The sequence below is a fragment of the Pan paniscus genome, chromosome 11 (assembly GCF_029289425.2).
Source record: "Pan paniscus chromosome 11, NHGRI_mPanPan1-v2.0_pri, whole genome shotgun sequence".
In the NCBI taxonomy this organism is placed as follows: domain Eukaryota; kingdom Metazoa; phylum Chordata; class Mammalia; order Primates; family Hominidae; genus Pan; species Pan paniscus.
In genome coordinates this window covers 119,047,245-119,071,229 of record NC_073260.2, presented here as the reverse complement: position 1 = coordinate 119,071,229, position 23,985 = coordinate 119,047,245, and the positions used below count along the sequence as shown (strand labels likewise).

At 42.4% G+C, this 23,985-nt stretch overlaps 1 protein-coding gene across 3 annotated transcripts in view; it reads left to right on the top strand.

The window, feature by feature from the left end:
• PDCD1LG2 (programmed cell death 1 ligand 2) overlaps positions 1–23,985 on the top strand; it is a 77,842-nt gene that overhangs the window by 7,680 nt on the left and 46,177 nt on the right. For 2 of the 3 annotated variants that reach the window (XM_034967103.3, XM_034967104.3), the window contains exon 2: positions 20,953–21,021. In XM_034967103.3, coding sequence (XP_034822994.1) covers positions 20,953–21,021 — 69 coding nt within the window. Of the gene's footprint in view, positions 1–9,154; positions 9,218–20,952; positions 21,022–23,985 lie in introns of those variants that run through there. The other variant, XM_034967105.3, reaches the window with a different exon arrangement.

Sequence of the window (23,985 nt, the reverse complement as noted above, 5' to 3'; positions counted from 1 at the left end):
GAGGGAAGACACAGAGGCTGGGCTGAAGCAGGAGGAAGCTGAAAACCCTGCATGAGGCTACCACACACTGGGACTTGTTCCTGGCCCCCAACAACTCCTGCAGAAGGGATGAGTTGAACAGGCAAGGAGAAACATGCTCTTGCAACGGGTCTCTGGAATCACGATAGGAAGAGACCCCTCAACCACTGTGGACACTTGAGTCGGCAAGGAGAGCTGCTTAGACAAGTGGTAGGGGCAGAGCTCCAGGTGATGTGGAGCCCAGTAGGTTTCGTGCGGGAGTGTTTGTGGTGGAGTACAGCCAGTGATGTCCATCTCCCTAGGCTCAACTTGCTTCCACAGGAGACTTTAGCACCAGGGGAGCTGTCGGTCCCAAATTCTGCAGGGCGGTGTTGCCCATGAGATAGGGCCAGTCTGACTTCAGCAGCCTTTGGTCTGCTAGCCTTTCCCAGGGCCCCAGCCTGGCCATGCCTGCTTGCAGTGCAGCCACCAGGTACCTCCTGGGAGCCCACATCATAGCACCTGTGCTGGCAGACCATGCCAGACTGTCAGAGTGCTGCAGCAGAGTAGCCCCCATGGACACACACCAGCCCACCCAGCTCATCCCCTAACTACAGCCTCCCCCATGTCGCTTTGCTTGCACACACTTGCCCACAGCCACCCTTCATATCACTTTGCCAGTACCTGCGTGTACAGGCAGACCTCACCTTCCCTTCCCCACCAGCATATGTGTGAGCGTGTGCCCTGCCATGCCACTGCTGCTGGTGTGAGTATACCCTGCCCCTCCTTTCCCTGCAGCACTGTCCACTGTGATGGCAATGGCATTGTCATCAGAGTGTTGTTCGGCATGGAGCTGCCAGCTCCGCCCCAGCCAGTCCCCAGCCCTGCCCCTATGCGAACACTGCCTATGGCACAAAACTAGGCACAAAAAACAGCAGGCCCACCCCTGCCCTGAGCGGCCAATGCCTCCCATGTGAATGTGCACAGGGGGCACACACAGCCCTGCATCTAGCAGCATCCTGCTCCCATGCTAATCCCAACACTGGCACAAACATGTGTACAGTTGCTGGTGAGGGCCCCCCAACCTGCCTGAGCCATGCTGCCACTGCTGCTTCTATGAACACCTGCACGAAGGCTGGCACTCCAGCATCCACTAGCACCTTGCTGCAGCCAACAAGTGTGCACCCCACTGCACTGCTGCTGCCACTGTGACTGGCACATGCGACTGAGGACGGATCATGTTTCCACAGCCCTACAAAGCACTTTGGCTGGCACCATGCCTCAGAGAGTTGTGATCAGAGGTCCAGGAGCACCTCAGTCCCCTCCAACATAGCAGGTTCCTAACCTTAAGGAGCCAGAGAACAAGACCGGGGCCTGATACCAGTGCCCCAGAGTTATAACACACAGTTTGGGAGTCCTGAGCTGAGACTTGGGCCCCGAAAATCTTCCAGAAATGAAGCCAGTCTACTGAACCCACCTTATACCACAATCAAACCCCGAAGGTCATTAAATATGATATAAAAAGGGGGAAAAAACCCAAAAAACAGCAACATCAAAGATTGAAGGAACATCATTCTACAAAGATGAGAAAGAACCAAGATAAGAACTCTAACAACTAAAAAGCCAGATGGTCTTCTTTCCTCCAAACAATCACACTAGTTCTCCAATAATGGTTCTTAACCAGGCTGAGATAGCTGAAATGACAGAAATAGAATTCAGAATATTGACAAGAACAAAGATCATCACAATTCAGGAGAACACTGAAACCCAATTTAAGGAAGCTAAGAATCACAATAAAACAATACAGGAGGTGACAGACAAAATAGCCAGTATAGAAAGGAATGTAACTAAACTGATAGAGCTGAAAAATATACTACAAGAATTTCATAATGCAATTGCAAGTATTAATAGCAGAATAGAACAAGCTGAGGAAAGAATCTCAGAGCTTGAAGACTGACTTTCTGAATTAAGACAGACAAGGAGACAGTCAGACAAGAACAGAGAAAAAAGAATAAAAAAGAACAAACAAAACCTTTAAGAAAAATGAGATTATGTAAACAGACCAACTCTATGACTTATTGGTGTCCCTGAAAGAGATGGGGAGAATGGGAGCAACTTGGAAAACATATTCCAGCATATCATTCATGAGAACTTCCCAACCTAGCTAGAGAGGCCAACATTCAAATTCAGGAAATGCAGAGAACCCCCACAAGATACTTCACAAGACTGTCCCCAAGACACATAATTATCAGATTCTCCAAGATGGAAATGAAAGAAAAAAATGCGAAAGGCAGCTACACAGAAAGGAAAGGCCATCTACAAAGGGAAGCCCATCAGACTAACAGCAGACCTCTCAGCAGAAATCCTACAAGCCAGAAGAGATTGAAGGCCTATATTCAACATTATTAAAGAAAAGAAATTCCAACCAAGAATTTCATATCCAGCCAAACTAAGATTCATAAGTGAAGAAATAAGATCTTTTTCAGACAACTCAACGCTGAGGTAATACATTACCACCAGGCCTGCCTAACAAGAGTTCCTGAAAGAAGCACTAAATATAATAAGGAAAGACAGTTACCAGCCTCTACAAAAATGCAGTTAAGTATATAGACCAGTGACAGTATAAAGAAACCACACAAACAATGCACAGAATGGCAAGCTGGATAAAGAAGCAAGACTCAATGGCATACTGTCTTCAAGGGACTCATATCACACGCAGTAACACGCATAGGCTCAAAATAAAGGGATGGGAAAAAATGTACCAAGAAAATAGAAAACAGAAAAAAGCAGGGGTTGCAATCCTAATTTCAGACAAAACAGACTTTAAACCAACAAAGACCAAAAAAGAAGAAGAAGGGCATTACATAATGATAAAGAGTTCAACAAGAAGATATAACTATCCTAAATATATATGCACCCAACACAGGAGCACTCAGATTCATAAAGCAAGTTCTTAGAGACCTTCAAAGAGACTCAGACTCCCATACAACAATAGGGGAAGACTTCAACACCCCACTGACAATATTAGACAGATCATCAAGTCAGAAAATTAAAAAAGATATTCAGGAGCTGAACTTAACACTGGACCAAACGGACCTCATAGACATCTACAGAACCCTCCACCCAAAAACAACAGAATATACATTCTTCTCACTGCCACATGGCACATACTCCCAAATCAATGACACCATCAGACATAAAACAATCATCAGCAAGTGCAAAAGACCAAAATCATACCAACCTCTCTGTAGAACCACAGTGAAATACAAATAGAAACCAAGACTAAAAAAAAATTGCTCAGAACCATACAATTACATGGAAATTAAACAATCTGCTCCTGCATGACATTTGGGTAAATAATGAAATAAAGGCAGAAATCATTAAGTTTTTTTAAACTAATGAAAACAAAGACACAACATACCAGAATCTCCAGGACACAGCTAAGGCAGCGTTACAAGGGAAATTTATAGCACTAGGTGCCCACATCAAAAAGTTAGAAAGGTCTCAAATTAACAACCTAACACCACAACAAAAAGAACTAGAGAAGTAAGAGCAAACCAACCCCAAAGCTAGCAGAAGACGAGAAATAACCAAAATCAGAGCTGAAACGCAGGAGAATGAGACATGAAAAACCATTCACAAGATCAATGAATCCAGGAGCTGGTTTTCTGAAAAAATAAATAAGATAGATAGACTGCTAGCTAGACTAATAAAGAAGAAAAGAGAGAAAATCCAAATAAACACAATCAGAAACAACAAAGGGAATATTACCACTCACCCCGTAGAAATACAAATAACCATCGGAGACTACTATGAACACCTCTATGCACACAAACTAGAAAACCTAGAAGAAATTTATAAATGCTTGGACAAATACACCCCCAAGACTAAACCAGAAAGAAACTGAATCCCTGCACAGATGAATAATGAGCTCCATTACTGAATCAGTAATAAATAGCCTACCAACCCCCACCCCCAAAAAAATGCCCAGGACCTGATGGATTCACAGTCAAATTCTACCAGATGTACAAAGAAGAGCTGATACCATTCCTAGAGAAATTATTCCAAAAAAATTGAGGAGAAGGGGCTCCTCCCCAGGTCATTCTATGAGGCCAGCATAATCCTGATACTAAAACCTGGAAGAGACACAATAACATCAACAAAAAACTTCAGGCCAATATCCTTGATGAACATTGATGCAAGAATCCTTAACAAAATACTAACACACTGAATCCAGCAGCACATCAAAAAGCTAATCCACCATGATCTAGTAGGCTTTATACCCAGGAGGCAAGGTTGGTTCAACATACTCAAATCAATAAATGTGATTAATTACATAGACAGGACTAAAGACAAAAACCACATGATTATCTCAATAGATGTAGAAAGGTTTTTTATAAAATTCAACATTTCTTTATGTTAAAAATGCTCAACAAACTAGGTATTGAAAGAACGTGCCTCAAAATAAGAGCCAACTATGACGAACTCACAGCCAACATCATACTGAATAGGCAAAGGCTGGAAGCATTCCCCTTGAAAACCAGCACAAGACAAAGATGCCCTCTCTCACCACTCCTATTCAACATAGTATTGGAAGTCCTGGCCAGAGCACTCAGGCAAGAGAAAGAAAGAAAAGGCATCCAAATAGGAAGAAGGGAAGTTAAACAATCCCTGTTTGCAGATGACATGATTCTATATCTAGAAAACCCCTAGTCTCAGCCCAAATGCTCCTTAAGCTGATAAACAACTTCAGCAAAGTTTCAGGATACAAAATAAATGTACAAAAATCACTAGCATTCCTATTCACCAGCAACAGCCAAGCCGAGAGCCAAATCAGGAACAGAATTGCATTTGCAATTTCCACACACACACACACAAAAAAACCTACGAATACAGCTAAACAGGGAGGTGAAAGAGCTCTACAATGAGAATTACAAAATACTGCTAGAAGAAATTAGAGATTACACAAACAAATGGGAAAACATTCCATGCTCATGGATAGGAAGAATCAATATCATTAAAACGACCAAAGCGGTTTATAGATTCAATGCTGTTTCCACCAAACTACCAGTGATATTCTTCACTGAACTAGAAAAAAATATTTTAAAATTTATATGGAACCAACAAAGAGCCCAAATAGCCAAGGCAATCAAAGCAAAAAGAACAAAGCCAGAGGCATCATCCTACCACACTTCAAACTATACTACAAGGGTACAGTAACCAAAACACCATGGTTCTGGTACAAAAACAGACACATAGACCAATGGAACAGAATAGAGAACCCAGAAATAAGGCTGCACACCTACAATTATCTGATCTTTCACAAAGCTGACAAAAACAAGCAATGGAGAAAGGACTTCCTACTCAATAAACGGGGCTGGGATAACTGGCTAGCCATATACAGAAGATGGAAACTAGACTCCTTCCTTACACCAGATACAGAAATCAACTTAAGATGGATTGACAACTTAAATGTAAAACCTAAAACTATAAAAAACCCTGGAAGACAATATAGGCAATACCATTCTGGACATAGAAGTGAGTGAAGATATCATGACAAAGACACCAAAAGCAATTGCAACAAAAGCAAAAATTGACAAATGGGATCTAATTAAACTAAAGAGCTTCTACACAGCAACAGAAACTATCAACAAAGTAAACACACAACCTACAGAATGGGAGAAAATTTTTGTAAACTATGCATCTGACAAAGGTCTAATATCCAGTATCTATAAGGAACTTAAACAAATTTACAAGAAGAAAACAAACAACCCAATTAAAAAGTGGGCAAAGGACATGAACAGGCGTTTTTCAAAAGAAGACATATACGTGGCCAACAAGCATATAAAAAAGCTCAATATTACTTATCATTAAAGAAATGCAAATCCAAATCACAATGAGAAATCCTCTCACACCAGTCAGAATGGCTATTATTAAAAAGTTAATAAGTTGGCCGGGCGCAGTGGCTCACACCTGTAATCCCAGCACTTTGGAAGGCCGAGGCAGGTAGATCACAAGGTCAGGAGATCCAGACCATCCAGGCTAACATGGTGAAACCTCGTCTCTGCTAAAAATACAAAAAAATTAGCCGGGCGTGGTGGCGGGCGCCTGTAGTCCCAGCTACTCAGGAGGCTGAGGCAGGAGAATGGCATGAACCCAGGAGGTGGAGCTTGCAGTGAGCTGAGATCTCACCACTGTACTCCAGCCTGGAAGACAGAGTGAGACTCCATCTCAAAAAAAAAAAGTTAATAAACAACATGCTGACAAGGTTATGGAGAAAAGGGAATGCTTATACACTATTGGTGGAGTGTAAATTAGTTCAACCATTATGGAAAGCAGTGTGGCAATTCCTCAAAGAGCTAAAAAAAGAACTACCATTCAATCCAGCAATCCCATTACTGGGTATATACCCAAAGAAATGTAAATCATTCTATCACAAACACACATGCACACACATGTTCATCATAGCACTATGCATAATAGCAAAGACATGGAATCAACCTAAATGCCCATCAACAACAGACTGGATAAAGAAAATGTGGTACATATACACCAAGGAATACTATAGAGCCATAAAAAAGAGCATGTCCTTTGCGGGAACATGGATGGAGCTGGAAGTCATTATGCTTAGCAAATTAATGCAGGAACAGAAAACCAAATACCACATGTGTTCGCATATAAGTGGGAGCTAAGTGATAAGAACACATGGACACAAAGAGGGGAACAACACAAACTGGAGCCTAGCTGAGGGTGGAGGCCCCAGGGAGGAGGGAGATGAGCAAAAAAAAAAAAAAAAATGACTGGGTTCTAGGCTTAGTATCTAGGGGACAAAATAATCTGTATGACAAACCTCCATGACACGAGTTTACCTATGTAAAATTAAAGTTTAACAAAAAACTAAAAAAGTTACCTATGTAAAACAAAAGTTTAACAAACAACTTAAAAAAGTTACCTCCACCCAGAAATGCCTTTATTAACACTTTGGTTTGTACCCCTCCATTATTTTCTCTAGACATATAGATTTATGAGGCAGGCTAATGTGCTGAGACACTAGCTTGACTTTTATTTGGCCTTGCTGTGAATATACCTGGGCCTTCCTTTGCTTCAGGATGCCCTAAACTGTGGCGAAGCAGAGCTGAACTGCCCAAAGGAAAGTGTGAAGAGGAGAGGCAGGCCAAGCCTGGAGAAAGGCTACCCAAGAGAGAGGAAAGGAAACTGTGGTGAGTGCACCTCACTCCTAAAGAAGGACAGGAACTCTGGTAGGTGAGGTGTGTTTTCCATAGATACTAAAACTCAAAGCCACACAGGGGACATATGTCCATTCCTCAGTCAGTCACTGTGGCCAGGAACAGAGGGTCAGGTAAGAGAATGGCAACTCCTAAGGAAACCACATGCCTGGAGCCGTGGGTGTAGAAGCAGGTCCCCAGAGGAAGCACGGGTCCCACAGACACAGTCCCAACTCTTGCTGTCTAGGCAGCCACTCCCATTTGTAGGTACTACACAGCTTCGTAGTACTTCTTAAAGTACTTCTTGTTCAAGGGATGGGACGAAAAGAGGATGCAGGACAAGGAGGAGGAAAGGAGATCCTTGCTTTTGTAGAAGAAACAAGGAGGCAGGGAAGGCTTAGAGGACAGGCAAGGAGAGATGTTTTCTTAAAAACATCCTCTGTCTGAGTGTTCAGCCCCACATCTCTGCTGATCCTACCCCTATAAGCACAAGGAAAAGGGCGGGAGGCAGCAGGAGAAGGATTGATCGTTCAGGCCTATATTCAAGTTTGCCTTTTCTTGCCATGTGGTTTTAATCTCACCAATCACAAGCCTCAAGGTATAGTGGGGCCACTGAGGTCTGAGTTCAAATTCAGCCATGCAACTAAGGAAACATTGTTTGATCTTGGTCCTGTTTTCTCATGTGTAAAATGGGTCTAACTCTAAACCACACATTGCACTGAGAATGAAATGAGGCACTATGAAATGAAGTGAGGTTAGTTGAATAATGTTCCCCCCAAATTCATGTCTACTGAGGACCTCAGAATGCGACTATATTTGGAAGTAGGGTCTACGCAGATGTAGTCTAAATGAGGTCATACCGCATTAGGGTGGGCACTAATCAAACGGATGGTATCCTCGTAAGAGGAGAGGAATGTAGAGATACACACAGAAAAGAATGTCATTTGAAGATGGAGGCAGAGATTGGAGTGATACAACTATAAGTCAGGGAATTCCAAGGACTTGAGGTCATGTGTTACAGAAGCCCTAGGAAATGAGTAAATTTCCTGGCACAGCACTAAGACATGCTGGTATTCTTCATTCCATCCCTTTCCCCTATTCCTAAATGTGCTCCAGAGACAATGGGGAAGCTGGAGCACATATAAGAATAGGGGAAAGAGAGGGAATAAAAGGGTATTAAAAACTCTCAAGGGATGTTAAAAAAAAAACTCCCAACAAACCAGGTATTGAAGGAACATACCTCAAAATAATAAGAGCCATCTATGATGAACCCACAGCCAACATCACACTGAATAGGCAAAAGCTGGAAGGATGCCCCTTGAAAACCGGCACAAGACAAGGCTGCCTTCTCTCACCACTCCTATTCACCGTACTATTGGAAGTCCTGGCCAGAGCAATCAGGCAAGAGAAAGAAAGAAAAGGCATCCAAGAAGGAAGAGAGGAAGTCAAACTACCCATGTTTGCAGATGACATAATTTTATATCTAGAAAATCCCATAGTCTCAGCCCAAAAGCTCCTTAAGCTGATAAACTTCAGAAAGTTTCAGGATCCCACATGAACATACAAAAATCACTAGTATTCCTAAACACCAACCATAGCTAAGCCAAGAGCCAAATCAGGAATGCAATCCCATTCACAGACAAACTGCTAAAAGCAAAACCAAAACTTTCCAAATAAGCCAGGCTTTCGTCAGTTCCTCAGAACTAGTTCTGGTTTGACTCACTCTCATGTTACGGCAAACCTTAAGCTGAATGAACAACTTTTCTTCTCTTGAATATATCTTAACGCCAAATTTTGAGTGCTTTTTTGTTACCCATCCTCATATGTCCCAGCTAGAAAGAATCCTGGGTTGGAGCTACTGCATGTTGATGGTTTTGTTTTTCCTTTTGGCTGTTCATTTTGGTGGCTACTATAAGGAAATCTAACACAAACAGCAACTGTTTTTTGTTGTTTTCTTTTGCATCTTTACTTGTGGAGCTGTGGCAAGTCCTCATGTGAGTAACGAGTGGGTTGAGATACTCTCATACTGTTTATGTTGTGGACCATGATGAGGCTGCCAGGGTGGGGGAAGGGTGGCCTACCTTCTCTCCACACCATTTGAGGCAAGAGACATTCTGCCTCAGAAATTGTGCTGAGGGGCACAAATAAGCTAATGTCCCCCTGCCCCAGATTTCTCTCACTTGTTCCTATGCATATTGTTCTTCTTGCTCAGTTTTATAAGGTGAGATATTTTCTGCATCAAATATGTGCACTGGAAAATAATATAACTATTCTTAAGATTGTCTCTCAGCTTAGAGTTTTCGGAGGCTTAATGGTGAAGAACTTAAAAATCTGTTTTCCTATGACTGACATCTGTTTGTGATTATCCATTTAGCAGACAGTGATCACTCCAGGCTGGCCTTTGTTTACAAGCTATGCCTAAGAGTCAGCTGTTGGTGGAGGGGGGGGCGGGCGTTGCGGGCGGGGGAACAAAAACAAAAAACCCAAAACCATTATCTTAATAACTTATAGAGGTAATCATTATTGAACAAAAGCATGATTTGGGGACTATGGAAAGGCTTATTTTTTCCATATAAAATGATCAGTGAAAAGGTAGAAAAATTAAACAGAACTGAAATAATTGCTATTGATTGCTCACCGCCTGGATGCACGGAGTAGAAGAGCAAAGGCAATGGGTTCATGTGGAGGGGATGGAGGTGGAGAGGCTAAGCCTGAGTGAGATTACCAACTAATCAGGACTTTTAACCCAAAAATACTATGGCTCTGAGGGGCAGGGAATGAGAGACCTAAATTGACAAAATGCAGAGTAAAAATATTCAGTGTGAGCAGTAATGAGACAGTTGTATCAGGGTCAAATATGGAGTTGGCCTGGATGTCCTCCAAGCTCCTTTCCAAGCCTAACATTCTGTGAGTGGATGAACAATCCTGCTCCTGCTGCTCTTGCCACTGGAACCTGATCTATTTGCCTTCATTATTTGAGGTCTCCCCATCATCAGGCTCTTTGTTGTCTGCTGCTTCAGGGTGTCTTCTCCTCAGATTTCTCCTGTTGGTGAGCTTTTCCATTGAACTGGAGCTCCTCACAGGCAAGAAGCACACCTTTAAGGTTCTCTGAGTCCCAAGTTCCTAGTGCAGTACCTGGCAATACACATAGGTGCTTATTGGGTGCTTGCCGAATTGTTGAATGGATTCATTTGATGAAATGTCAGGAGAATCACCAGAAATGAAACGTTTGTGTAATGGACAGGGGGAAGTTTGAGGTTGATTTGAAAAAGGAGATGGTAGAGACAGTATTATGGGTCATGCTTCAGAGTTTATTTGCTTTACAATACATTGGACAGCAACCAATAGATTCTTCTGTGTCATTTTAATTCCACATGCTAAGTCCAAATATGTCATATGTCTTAATTGTTGCATACTTGGGTTACTCTGTAAAGGGGCAACTGTAGTATCACCTCCTCATGCCACACCCTGCTCCACTGTAGCTGGGCTCGATAACCTTCAAATCAACTCACAGAATTCCAGGACAGACAAGAGCATCTGAAAGGTTATCTAGCCCCAGTCACCTCTGATGCCTTCCAGCTGTCTCTAACACACCTGTGGGCTGACTTCCAGTTGTTAGTCTTCACGGCTCCCTATGACGAACTGCCCCTGCTTTGAGGGATTTTCCTCCATTGCCTCAGAAGTACTGCCCTGGGGGAGCTTCTGATGCTCTTCTGACCACCTTGTCTCTGCCTTTTTCACTAGTCCTCTGTTCCTGCTCTCCAAATTTTGGGACGTTCCTGAGTTCAGATCTTTTCTTTATAATCTTTCTTTTATATTCTCCCCATCAGATGGTTCATTCATTCCTCAATATTAACTAACATTTCCATATTAGAAATAACTTCCTTATCTTTAGCCCTAAATTTTGTCCCAAACTCTGGACCTATAATTTTTTGGAATGCTTATGCCTTGCCCAGACTAAAACCAAACTTACTGTCTCCCCTCTAAAATCAGCTCCCGATCTTCTATTTCTCCCTGCCACCCCTTCCTCCCCCATGGCTCCAATATTGTCTTGCCAGTCTGGTCTTAAAACCACAGTCAATCTTGTTGCTTTTCTCTTTGTCTCTTGTGCATGGCTGATCAGCAGTCAATTGTTTTGTCAATTGTCTTATATGTTTCTTCTTCCTCTTCCTTGCTTCCTTTTTCTGACCTGAAGTTAGGGCCTTGTTACCAAACATCTAGATGAATACAGTGACCCCCTAATTGAGAGGCTGTCTACCAATTCCACCCACCCTCAATTCTATACTCAAAAAAAAAATTAGATGTAATCTTTTTCAGATACTCCTTTGGTATTGTCACTTAGTTTTTGAGTGACTGCCACTATTTCCCGATTGGCAGCTCTGCCTGGCATTAAGCTCTTGACATTCTCAACCTAAGTGTCCAGCCAAGTTACTCTGTTCATTGTCCCCTCAACACGCCTGTGCATTTGCACCTCTGAGACTGCTTCTGAGTCAGCTATGCACTGCCCTTTAGAATAGCTTCAACCCCAAATCCTACCAGTGCTTCAAAGGCCCAGTTCAAATCCTACCCCTCTGGGAAGTCTCCCTTCCTTTAGTCAACTTCTAGGGCTTTTGCAATTTTATCACTTGTTTTACATCAGTTTTACTATTTTTCATGTGTGAGAGTTTTAACCTTCCAATTATGGTACAATGTCTTTAAGGGCAAGGGCCCTTTCTTAGAGGAAACCCTCTATGAATTCTCCAATGATAAATTATTCTATGAATTCTCGCAACTTTCTAATATAAAGGCTTATAAAAAGTGGGAACTCACTGTTTATTGCTTAAAAAATTGAGATTTAATTTGAACTTAAATGCTCTATTAAATTGAGTAGAATAGCATCTTAAGGCTACTGGTAGTCTATCTATGCCACAGATGGTTTAGAGATCAAATAATTACTCATATACCTATGACAGCAGAGTACTGGCTCTAAGATCCCCCCAAAACTCAAATACCTATTGGGTTTGTCAGGCAACAAAAATAAGTGAATCCAGCTAGGTCTGATACAATGGAAAATGGTAGGACCTGGGGCAAACTCTGTATAACTTGCCCAAAGGCATTCAAATTCAGATTATGTTCAGACATTGCTAATTACAATTAGTGTCTTAGACACTTGGCTTCAAAACAGTGGTTAGTTCAGGTATTTCAGATCAATTGGGTATGCATTTATCTAGGTCTTCATGGATAGCCGGGCTCTACTAGACACTGGGAGAGGGAAGAGGCAAATGGGATAAGACTGGCAGTATTTAACAAAGAATGAAGTATTTTACAAACATGATCCTTTAGGCTGGTTATTGTTACACAAAGGAATGATTTGCTAGGATTCTTGAGATACTTCCATAGAATGTCTATGCCTCACTTATTGCACAGACCAGAGAATTCCATAAAAGCACTGGCTGTGTCTTATTTACCCTTGTATACTAGAGCTTGGCACATAGTAAATACCAAGTAAATGTTTTGAATAAAAGAAAGAGATAATTAAAGCTTCAGCACCACAATTATTTGTATTTCATCTATCAATTTGGAAATAGATCTCCACAGACAGTAGAAATGGCAAGAAACTAGGCCTATAGCAACCAAGAAGTGAAACTGCTAGAACCTACCATCATTTCTGATCCTCTTGCAAATTTTGCTTGAAAAAAATTTCCTCATTTTCTGTTTACGAACTTATCCTCAGAATTTACAGATGTTTCCTTGATTTCTCTGGAAAGATACAACTTCCTAATGCAATTGAGTAAATTGATACTTCTTATGTAGAAATAAGCAGAATAAGCTGGGCAAGGTAGCCCACAACTATAGTCCCAGCTACTTGGGAGGCTGGGGCAGGAGGATCACTTGAAGCCAGAGTTTGCTCCAGGCCAGGAATTCGAGGCTGCAGTGCTCTATGATCACACCTGTGAATAGCCACTACACTCCAGGCTAGGCAATGAGTGAGACCTAGTCTCTAAAGAAAAAAAAAAAAAAAAAAAAAGACAAAATAAGATCAAAATTGAGTATGAACTGATAAATACAAGGCAGACAAGAAATATCCTGAGAGGCGCAATCATTCTGCAGACATTTGCTTGGGAAGCTCAGGGGAGGATTTATGAAGGAGGTAGCCCTGAGTGAGTCTTAAAAAATGGGTAGACTTTTACCAGGCAAGATCTTAGTGAAGTTAGTGAGAGGAGTGGTCATATAGGAATTCATGGGATTTTTAGACCAAAGATTACCACCCTTATAAGTGATAATGCCGATGAATGTGAAGAATGTTTACCACTTGCAAAGTATTTTTCACATACCTTGTCCAAGTTCCCACAAGCATTTCTGTTCACTACCTGTGGTTTGGTCAAGAGACCCAGATATTAGAGAACTTGTTGATTTCTAGTTGCTAACTCCGCCCAATACCATTAAGATGAAAATGGATAGCCACATAGGAACAGACATCAATAAACATATTTAGAAAACACAAGTGAATTTTAAAAGGGGAGACTAAAGAGGTGGCATGGTTGTTTGAACATGTTCGTTTTTGTCTCCTGGAGAAAAGTCAGCACAATGCTCATTCAGCTACATAAGTGTTTCTGTTACAGCTCTTTCAGTCCACCATTCGGCAGGTCCTGAATTCTTGTCCCTTGTCCAGAAAAAATGAGGTATGTGGACAACTGGAGGGTGAGCAAGGCGGAGAGGAGCTTCGTTGAGTGACAGAACAGCTTTCAGGAGACCCAAAGTGGGTAGCACTTTTCCATAGGCAGGAAATGAGTGTTCAACTCTCAGCAGAGAGGAGACCCACATGGATAGCTCCTTACCACAGGCAGGTCATCCCAGAGAGTTGAGGAGACCCAAGCCAGGCACAGTGGCTCACGCCTGTAATCCCAGTACTTTGGGAGGCCGAGGCGGGTGGATCACGAGGTCAGAGTTCGAGACCAGCTTGGCCAAGATGGTGAAACTCCATCTCTACTAAAAATATGAAAAATTAGCCAGGTGCAGTTGTGCACGCCTGTTATCCCAGTCACTCAGGAGGCTGAGGCAGGAGAATCACTTGAACCCAGGAGGCGAAGGATGCAGTGAGCCAAGATCACACCACTGCACTCCAGCCTGGGTGAGAGAGCAAGACTCCATCTCAAAAAAAAAAAAAAGAAAAGAAAAAAAAGAAAGAAAGAGGAGATCTGAAGTGAGCAACTCCTTCCCCCAGCTGGTAGTCCCAATGTCTGTTCAAGTCGGGCTGAGTCCAGGGTTTTGTTTGTTTGTTTGTTTGAGACGGAGTCTCACTCTGTCACCAGGGCTGGAGTGCAGTGGCGCAATCTCGGCTCACTGCAACCTCTGCCTCCCGGGTTCAAGCGATTCTCCTGCTTCAGCCTCCCGAGTAGCTGGTATTACAGACGCCCACCACTACATCCTGCTAATTTTTTGTATTTTTAGTAGAGACGGGGTTTCGCCATGTGGGCCAGGCTGGTCTCAAACTCCTGACCTCGTGATTTTCCTGCCTCGGCCTCCCAAGTGCTGGGATTACAGGCATGAGCCACTGAGCCCGGTCGAGTCCAGGGTTTTTACAGGCTCAGAAGGGAGGAAGAGTGTGCTGATTGGCCCATGGGCAGCCATGGAAGGGCCCAGAAAAAGCACTGTAAGTTCTTACCCCAGGCTGTGGACTCCACCCACAATTGGCAGCCTGGCTCCCAGGCTTTGGGCCATCCCTGTCTTGAAGGTTGGGTTTCACCAGGGACCTAACCCCTTTCCACCAAGGAACCTGTCTCCCTCTTGCCATCAACATGCTGTCCATGATGCCCAGGCTGTTCGTGCCGAGGGGTGCCTGCAGGCCTGCCCTGAGCCACCCTCAGCCCCTGCTCAGCCTCCCTCTGTGCTTGTCAGCACCCAACATCTGGAAGAGCTCGAGGCAGCAGGGGGCTAGTGTGTGAGTACCACCCTGAGCACCCACATGCCTGGCCGGGTTGTGACAGCACCTAGGCTTGGCCACAACTTTGCCTCACCCAGTAGCAGGTGCCAGGAGTGGGAAGAGGCCAGGGAGTGGGAGCAGGCACTTTCAACCTTGTGGGAGCAGGGGACTTCCTGGGCCCCTGAGAGTACAGAGATGCCTGGGTCCAGAGCCACTGCTGGGCAGCTACAGGGGTGCCTGGGAGCATGCGGTTCCCACCCCGCCAACTCAGTACGGGGCGGGACTCCCACCTGTTCTTGGCCTCCCTGGCCACACCTCCACTGCTGCAGCTGCTCTAAACGGGCAGCTGCTGCCATCACTGTGAGCTATGATTGTGCCACTGACTCCAGCCTGGGCAACAGAAAGAGACCTATATGGTATGTTAAATGGTAATGACTGCTTTGGGGGAGAAAAGATGACTAAGGATTGTTGGGAATGCTGGGGTAGGGTTGGAGTGCTCTTGCAATTTTACATAAGACAGTCTCAGGAGAAAAAACAATGAAAGTGTCCGGGTAGAGGGACATGTACACTGGCAGCAAGGTCTTCCCTTAGGGAATGGATCTGTGGAAGAGGCCACACAGGCCTGGAAGCAGGCTTAAGGCCATTCAGGCTAGGAATTCCAGTGTTTCAAAGACAGACTGCAATGGATGGCGGTTGGTAGGTCAAAAGCTCCAGATAACATCTCTCAGCCCTGCGAACACCTTACCCTCAGGGAGAAGGGTGGGCACAGTGGGGTCCTGTAAAGCATGGGGTCCAGGACAGAGGGCCCTCTTGTCTTGGCTGTCGAAAAAACTGGGTTTTACACTGAGTGAAATGTTGAGCCATCGGAAGGTTTTAAGCAAATATGGTTTGACTTTTATTTTTTAAAAACCACTCTGGCTGCAGAATCAACTGCAGGAAGGCAAAACTGGAATCATAGAATCCAGTTGTCAGACTAATGCAGAAATCACCATGAGAAATGACAATGACTCTGACTGATATGGAAGCAGTGGAGGTGGTGAGAAATGGTCAGATTCTGGATATATTTGAAGGAATGGCCAATAGGGTTGGTTAATGAATCAGATGTAGAGTGAGAAAAGAAAGGACTCAAGATGACTCCAAGGTTCTTGTCCTTCACCTCAATAAGTGGAGGATGGAGCAGAGGAAGGCAAGACTAGAAGGTAAAAATAGCAGTGAGAAGGCTCTGCTATGGTATAAGAAGAAATGATAAGAAGCTGAATTAAGGTGATGGCAGTGGGGTGGAAGAAAGGAGAGCCACCATGCAAAAAGTATCCAGGAGGGAGAATTAACAGGACTAGGGGATGGGCCATATTTGCAAGATGAGAAATGCAGAGGTCTAAGATTCTAGCTTAAGGTGGGTGTTGCTACTATTAGCATAATAGGAAAACAAGGCACAAAGACTTTTCAAAATTTGTCCAAGGTGTTCGAGGCTTACAATTTGTAAAACCAGGATTAAACCCAGATGTGTCTGATTTTAGAGCCTGAGCTCTTACTCATTGCATAAACCACATTTTCCCTAGAGGAGGATTAGTAGGAAAGGAAGCTGCTGGTTGGAAAGTATCTTTACAGCAGTGTCTGTTCCTCGGTTTGCTCAAGGAGACAGTGTGCCAGGAAAGTCCCCGTGGAAGGGCAAGGAAGAAGGGGAAGTTAAAGTCAGTGGCAGGTGATCCAGGAATCTTTTCTGTTGCTAGAGCTATGTTACATGCTGTCCTTTCATGCTCTAAAAATAAGAGTGCTGGCAAGTGCCAGGCCTGTTGGTGCAGCTTAAGATGATACCTTTCTTGGATATATATGCATCTGAATAAGGAAGGCTATCTTCTGGTCAAGCTAAGGTATGCCATGAGCATTTCCCTGTGGAAAGCACTTAATTCTGTTCCCAGTTGTTACCTGCTGTAAGATCTCCCTTTCTAAAATAAAAACAAGAATACAGCTCACTGAGGACCTTACATTTCCCTCTAGCTACTGACTCATTTCTCTTCTCCTTTTTATAGCACTCTTCTTGAGAGAGTTGCCTATATTTGTTGCCACATCTTTACCCATTCTCTTTTGAACCTATTCAAGCTTTCATCTGTACAAAACTCACTGATACTGTGCTTGTCAGGATCATCCATGACCTCCATACTGCTAAATGCAACTCTCAAGAGTATTTGGCTCTACTGATCACTCCTTTGTAGCACTGTGTTTTAAAATATAGGTTTTATTATTATTTAGGTATGGTGAGGCCAATATATCAGGAAATGACTGTCATTGAAAAAAGTATGTTGTACTCACAGATCCCAAGAGAAGGGGGCACACCATGCCACAAAGGGCCACATGGGGAAGCACCAGGGTCAGCCAGGAGGCGGGTGGGGGGTGCGCAAGATCTTTATTGTGGTTTCAACAGGAAGAAATGGGTGAAGCAGGGTGAGTGGATTTAGGATTAGCTGATATAAATAATTTCAGCAGGCTCTGGGGCATAGGGGCTGTCCCTAGTCTTCTGGTACTTGGCCCTGGGGTGATTAGGGCAGTTGCATAGTGTTGGGAATGTGAAAGCCCCCAATAAATGAGGCAGTTGTGGGTATGGGCTCTGAAATGGGTTGGTTTGCATTTGAAAGTTGTGCTCATGGGCAAGTGGTTTACTCTCTCTTAGAGGTTAGAATTGGCTAACCCTGGGAGCGGCAGTCCCTTCAGGGTCAGCAAGGCCCCAAGTGTCAAAGCATCAGAATACAGAAAATAAAATGCATGGATAATACACACTGCCATTTGCCTTTGTACCCTTCCTTTCAATCTTCTCTGCTGGTGACCGCTCTTCACAAAGATCTATAAATGTTGGAATACCCCATGTCTCAGTCCTTGGGCACTCTCTTTCCTATCTTTCTGTAGGTGATGTAATGCAGATATCCATGACGTTAAATCTTTAACACTTCTGCATTGATGACTCCTAAATTTACATCTCTACCCCAACTGCCTACTAAACACCTCCACTTGGATATCTAATAGGCATTTCAAACCAAATCTACAACAAACGTAACTCTTTTTCCCCTTCCTTAATTTGCTTCTCCCTCAGCCTTCTCCATTTTAATAAACAGCATCTCCATTGCCTTAGTGACTCAAGCCCCAAACTTAGGAATTTTCCCAGATTTCCCTATTTTTCTCAAACTATATATCTAGCCTGTCAGCAGTTCCCTTCAGGTCTTTTTTCAAACTATAGAAGGCCTAAATAAAGGAAAGACATGCTGTATTCATGAATTGGAAGACTAAATATTATTCAGCTGGCTGTATTCCCCAAATTGATCTATGGATTCAATGCAATCCCTACCAAAATTCCAGCTTCCTTTGTCTGCAGAAATGAGCAAGTTGACCCTAAAATTCATTTGAAAATGTAAGGAAGCCCGAATAGCCCCCTAAAAAAAAATCTTGAAAAAGACTAACAAAGTTGGAGGACTCACACTTTCCAGTTTCAAAACTTACTACAAAGCTACAGTAATCAACACTGTGTGGTACTGACATAGGATAGACATATAGTTCAATAAAACAGAATCGAGAGTCCAGAAATACATCCTTATATATATGATCAATTGATGTTTTGCAAGGGTGCCAAGACAGTTCAATAGGGAAAGAATAATTTCCTCAACAAATTGTACAGGCACAACTGAATGCCCACAATCAGTAGAACAAATTTGGAACTAAAGTTCTTATATTTAGGTTCTTGATCCATTTTGTTTAATTTTTGTATATGGTATGAGGTAAGGCTCCAAATTTGTTCTTTTGCATGTGGACATCCAGTTGTCCCTATACAATTGCTCCATTTATATTTATCTTAGCAGAAAATACAGATGTAAATCTTTGTGAGCTTGACTAGGCAATGGTTTCTTAGGTATTACACCTAAAGCACAAACAATAAAAGAAAAAAGTAGATAAATTGGATTTTTTTACTTAAAATCAATTTGTGTTTCAAAATTAAATAAAATCAAAATTAAATTAAAACATTTATCCTTCACAGGATTCTATCAAGAAACTGAAAAGACAATGTGCAGAATGGGAAAAAATATTTCCAAATCATATATTTGATAAATAGTTTGGCAATTCCTCAAAAAGTTAAATATAGAGTTACCATTTAATTCAGCAATTCTACTCCTACATATGTACCCGAGATAATTAAAAGTATACACAGACAAAGACTTGTATATGAGTTTTCATAGGAACATTATTCATAATAGCCAACAAGCAGAAACAATCCAAATGACCATCAACTGATGAATGGGTAAGCAAAATGTGGTATATCATACAATGGAATATTATTTAGTCACAAAAAGGAATGCAGTGCTGATATATGCTACAATACAGATGAACCTTGACAACATTATGTTCAGTGAAAAAAGCCAGCCACGAAAGTCCACATATTGCTTGATTCCATTTTTATGAAATATCCAGAATAAGCAATTGATAGAGACAGAAACTAGATTAGTGGTTGCCAAGGGCCATAGGGAAAGGGAAGGGGAAATAGGAAGTTTCTGCTAATGGGTAAGGGGTTCCTTTTCAGGGTAATGAAAATGTTCTAAAATTGGATAAGTGTTTGTTGCACAACTCCGTGAACATACTAAAAACCACAGAGTCGTGCACTTAAAAAAAGTTTGTGTTTTAAATATATATACACACTTAGACATATATAACCCTCTTTCGTATATCAATTATACTTTAATAAAGCTGTTGAAATTTTTAAAATAAAATTTTAAAACAAAGAAAAAATATATAAACTCGCCAACAGACCACTTCTCACCCCTACTAGCCCCTCTACTCTAAGCTATCAGCATTTCTGCAAACACATTCCTAACTGATCTCACTGCTTGTAATCTTGCCAGCAACCTCTCCCTCTCAGCAATAGTCTATTGCCTACACCAAAGCTTAGTTGTCTCTTAATGATGTAAATGAGGTTCTATCATTCTCCTGACCCAAACCCTCCACTGCTTTTCATCACACTCAGAGCAGCTCTGCTGTTGCCTGATTTAGATGTATGGCTCCAACAGATTTCCCCTGAAGAAATGATTCCATGGCTGATAAAAGTTGGAAAGCCTCCTCAGTTTCAGACCATTATCAGATTAGCTGTGTGCTCTGTCCCTTTCCTCAACCATAAGAAGTCCATGGATAAAGAAAGCTTCAGAGTAAAGAAGAAAGCATGGGAGGTACAGCAGGACAAAGGTGGGGCATTCGCAGCCCCCACCCTCATCAGAGCCAGTTCCCTACTCTCCCTGTCTAAACCTCTTAGTAAGAGGTAGTTCAAGAGAGGGGCAAACTCAATTCCAGCACTCAAAAGCACTTGACTACTTTGCTCAGTCAACTAGCAAGTATTTATTGAGAATGTAGCTCTGTTCTATGGAGTCTTATTTTCAAGTGTCAGACTCCCAAACATCCAGTCCAGGTAAAGAAGATGGTGTCCATTATTCATTTGACAAACAAAGTTGGCGTTCAAGGGCCAGCTATTGAAAAAAGCTATGGAAAGCTTCCTGAGACGTGCAGGTAACTGCCAATATGTGTGGTTCACAAGGACTGGTTCATATTCAGAAACGGCCATTAGAAAAGGAAGAAGAACTTCTCATTTGGATTTATAAAGAGTGTCTTGTTTACACTTAATTTATATCTTCTCTTCTCCAGGAAATCAACCTATAACTTCTCCTCCCAGCTCCACTCTACCATGGTCTGTCACCTTCCCCAAATGATTTGTTATTCCCCTGTTTTCAAAAGTGAACAAAGAACCAAAGACCCAGCAAAGTTTCACAAGGCCCTGAGACTTTCAATTGTCTATTTCAGATCAAATACAGAACATGATCTTCCTCCTGCTAATGTTGAGCCTGGAATTGCAGCTTCACCAGATAGCAGGTAAGAAAGGACAAAGGGAGAGGCTTAAGAAAGAAGAGCAGGTGGTGGTTCCTAGCCAAAGCCAAAAATGAGAATGTGGCCCTCAGGCTGAGGGCTTTCTTTGAGAGGACGTATGATTTCTGGGCTATTCCAAGCACCACAAAAAAAAAAAAAAGAGTCCCCATGGTGGCTTATACATGCCAATGTCCCTATCTGACAGAAACGGGGACTGAGAATATTGCTCCATCTATTCCCACTATCCAGTGAGGGTAATGACAAGAAGACAGGATCACTCAGACCATGTAAATCTAAACTGATACAAGAGGGCAGGTGTTGAGTTCCCTTAAAGGTGAGATGCCAAGCAGCTGTCCCCTTCCTTTCTGGCAGGGAGAGTAAGGAGACAATGGCCAGGGAACACCGTTACTCTAAAGATAATGTATTGAAGACATTCTGCATATTATTAGTTGTTTCTGTGAGTTTCTCTTTTGAAAAGCAACAATAGCAGCTGTTGGTCATTCATACCTTAATGTGGTTTACTGAGTCTTCCTAAAACCCAAATGAACAATGAACCTTAAGGCTATCCCTTTGGACTTGAAGAAAGGACTTCTATTGGAGGATGAGGGTGAGCAGAAAGAAAAGCAGTTTCACAGTTGGTTGTTCTCCTGGGGAAGGTAGTTCAGACCATTCGAGGGTGTAGTTAGAACCATGAGTGCACTATTTTGGATGAACACCAGGAGGTAAGAGAGTAAGACAGAGGTGTGGACAGAGGATTAAGTCCTCAAGACAATAGCCCCAGCCCCATGGGAAATCATCTTTCTGCTCATGATTGAGAAATAATGACTCCCTTGGCACTTGATAACCTTTCAAAGAGCTTTCTCCTCCCTACTAGCTGGTTCCAGATCACTCTTCACCCAGTCACATTCCTCTCACTCACTTGAGCTGCCCAGCCTGGTCTGGCACTAGAGACATGCACTTGGGGCCCTCCTCAAAGGAAGACCCTGAGATATTCTGCTTACTTCTCCTCTGCTCCTGCCTGCAGGGCCAGCTAAAGGAACTTTTCATGTTTTCTTTGCAAGGAACCCTGCCTGGCTGGCATTTTAGAGACAAGCAAAAGGGGCAATAACTTCCATGCTACAAAACAGCTTCAAGTTTCCATAGAGTGATAAGGGAAATGAGGGCCAAAAAACACTGTTCCCCATCCTGTGGCCGGACTGGGGGCTTCAGGAGAAAACTTGGGGAATGTGTAACCTCTGTGGGTTTGTAGCTTAAAAACACTGAGATCCTGGGTTTTCTGTCTTTGTTTTTTGCCTTTTCTCTTAGGAAAGGAGTGAGCTAGGGTGACAAGCGGCAACATTTTTTATCCCTCATTGGCTCTTTCTACAGAGGAAGGATCTTTTCTTCCAAGATAATCAGCACAAGACAATGAAGATAGGCACTAGCTCCCAGTTAGGTATACTAATGGGGCAAAAGGAAGAGCATTTACATTTATTGAGGATTCACTAAATGCCAGATACTGTGCTAGGCAATTTACATATGGTATAGTTCATTTAATCTTCACAACGATCATTTTGCAGGTGAGGGAACTAGAACTCAGAAAAGGTACTTAGTTTCCCCAAGATTACATAGTTATTAGGTGACACCGGCAAGATTTCAACAAAGCTAATGTCCTTTCTACTTTACTGTGCTACCATGATGATGGTAATCAAAAATGGCAGACAACCCATAAATCTTCCAACTTTGGAATAGGTTTTTGCACTGAAGTCTGAATATGGATACGTATTGAATGTTTATTCTGGATATTCACAGAATCAAAAAATATGTGTAATGAATTATGTTGCTGAATCAACTGAAAGGAAAGTAAAAATGTAGCGCTTTCTCACTTTCTTCACGAATTTGGAATTCTCTTCTGCTTTCCACTATGCAGATAACATCAGTTCAGACAAATATTAAATACCTACCTAAATTAGAATGCCTTCTCCTCATGGGATTTTTAAAAAATCTTGTCATTTCATGTCTCTTTAATTAAAGAGTTTTGATTTCAGAGGAGGGTACCTGCAAAAGAAAACAACAAAAAAACTAAAGGATCTGAGAAATAATTAGTGTTTACTTCTGGGGAGGGGAGGAGGTCTGGGATGGGGGTAAAAAGGATAGTCTTATCTATTATGTATATTCAGGTGGTTTTTTTTTTACAAGAAGCATGTATTAGGTGTTATTTGTATAATAAAATATAATTTAAAAATACAAGAAATTTCTCATATAAAAATATGAAAGTAATCAGACTGCAACACTCAGTGCCTGAGACAGAGCTACAGCTATCAGGGTGTCCAGACAGACAGAAGATTACACTTTCTTCCTTGCTCCTTCTACAGCCCCAGACCTGCGTGCTTCATTGAAAAGAAAAGAAGATACCTGAATTAAATCAATGTGATGCTTAGTACCCTATCAGTGCACATTTCTTTTCTATTTTTAAATTTTAAAAATAACACTTGGCCAGGGCACAGTGGCTCACGCCTATAATCCCAGCCCTATGGGAGGCCGAGGCGGGTGGATCACCTCAGGTCAGGAGTTCGAGACCAGCCTGGCCAACATGGCGAAACCCCTCTGTACTAAAAATAGAAAAATATTAGCCGGGCATGGTGGCGGCCACCTATGATCCAAGCGACTCAGCTGAGGCAGAAAAATTGCTTGAACCCAGAAGGCAGAGCTTGCAGTGAGCTAAGATCATGCCACTGTATTCCAGCCTGGGTGACAGAGTGAGATACCATTTAAAAAAAAAAAAAAGAAAAAAAAACCACTTATGGCGGTATTCTCAGTCATTACAAATAAATAAAAACAATCCATATGCCCTGGAGAATTTGATTCCAGGAGTAGGCCTAGAAGAACTTCAACTGCAGAATGGATAGAGAAATCATGGTATATTTGCAGAATATATATTATATATATAATATATAGCATGTGAATAAATTAATTACAAAAACATATGAC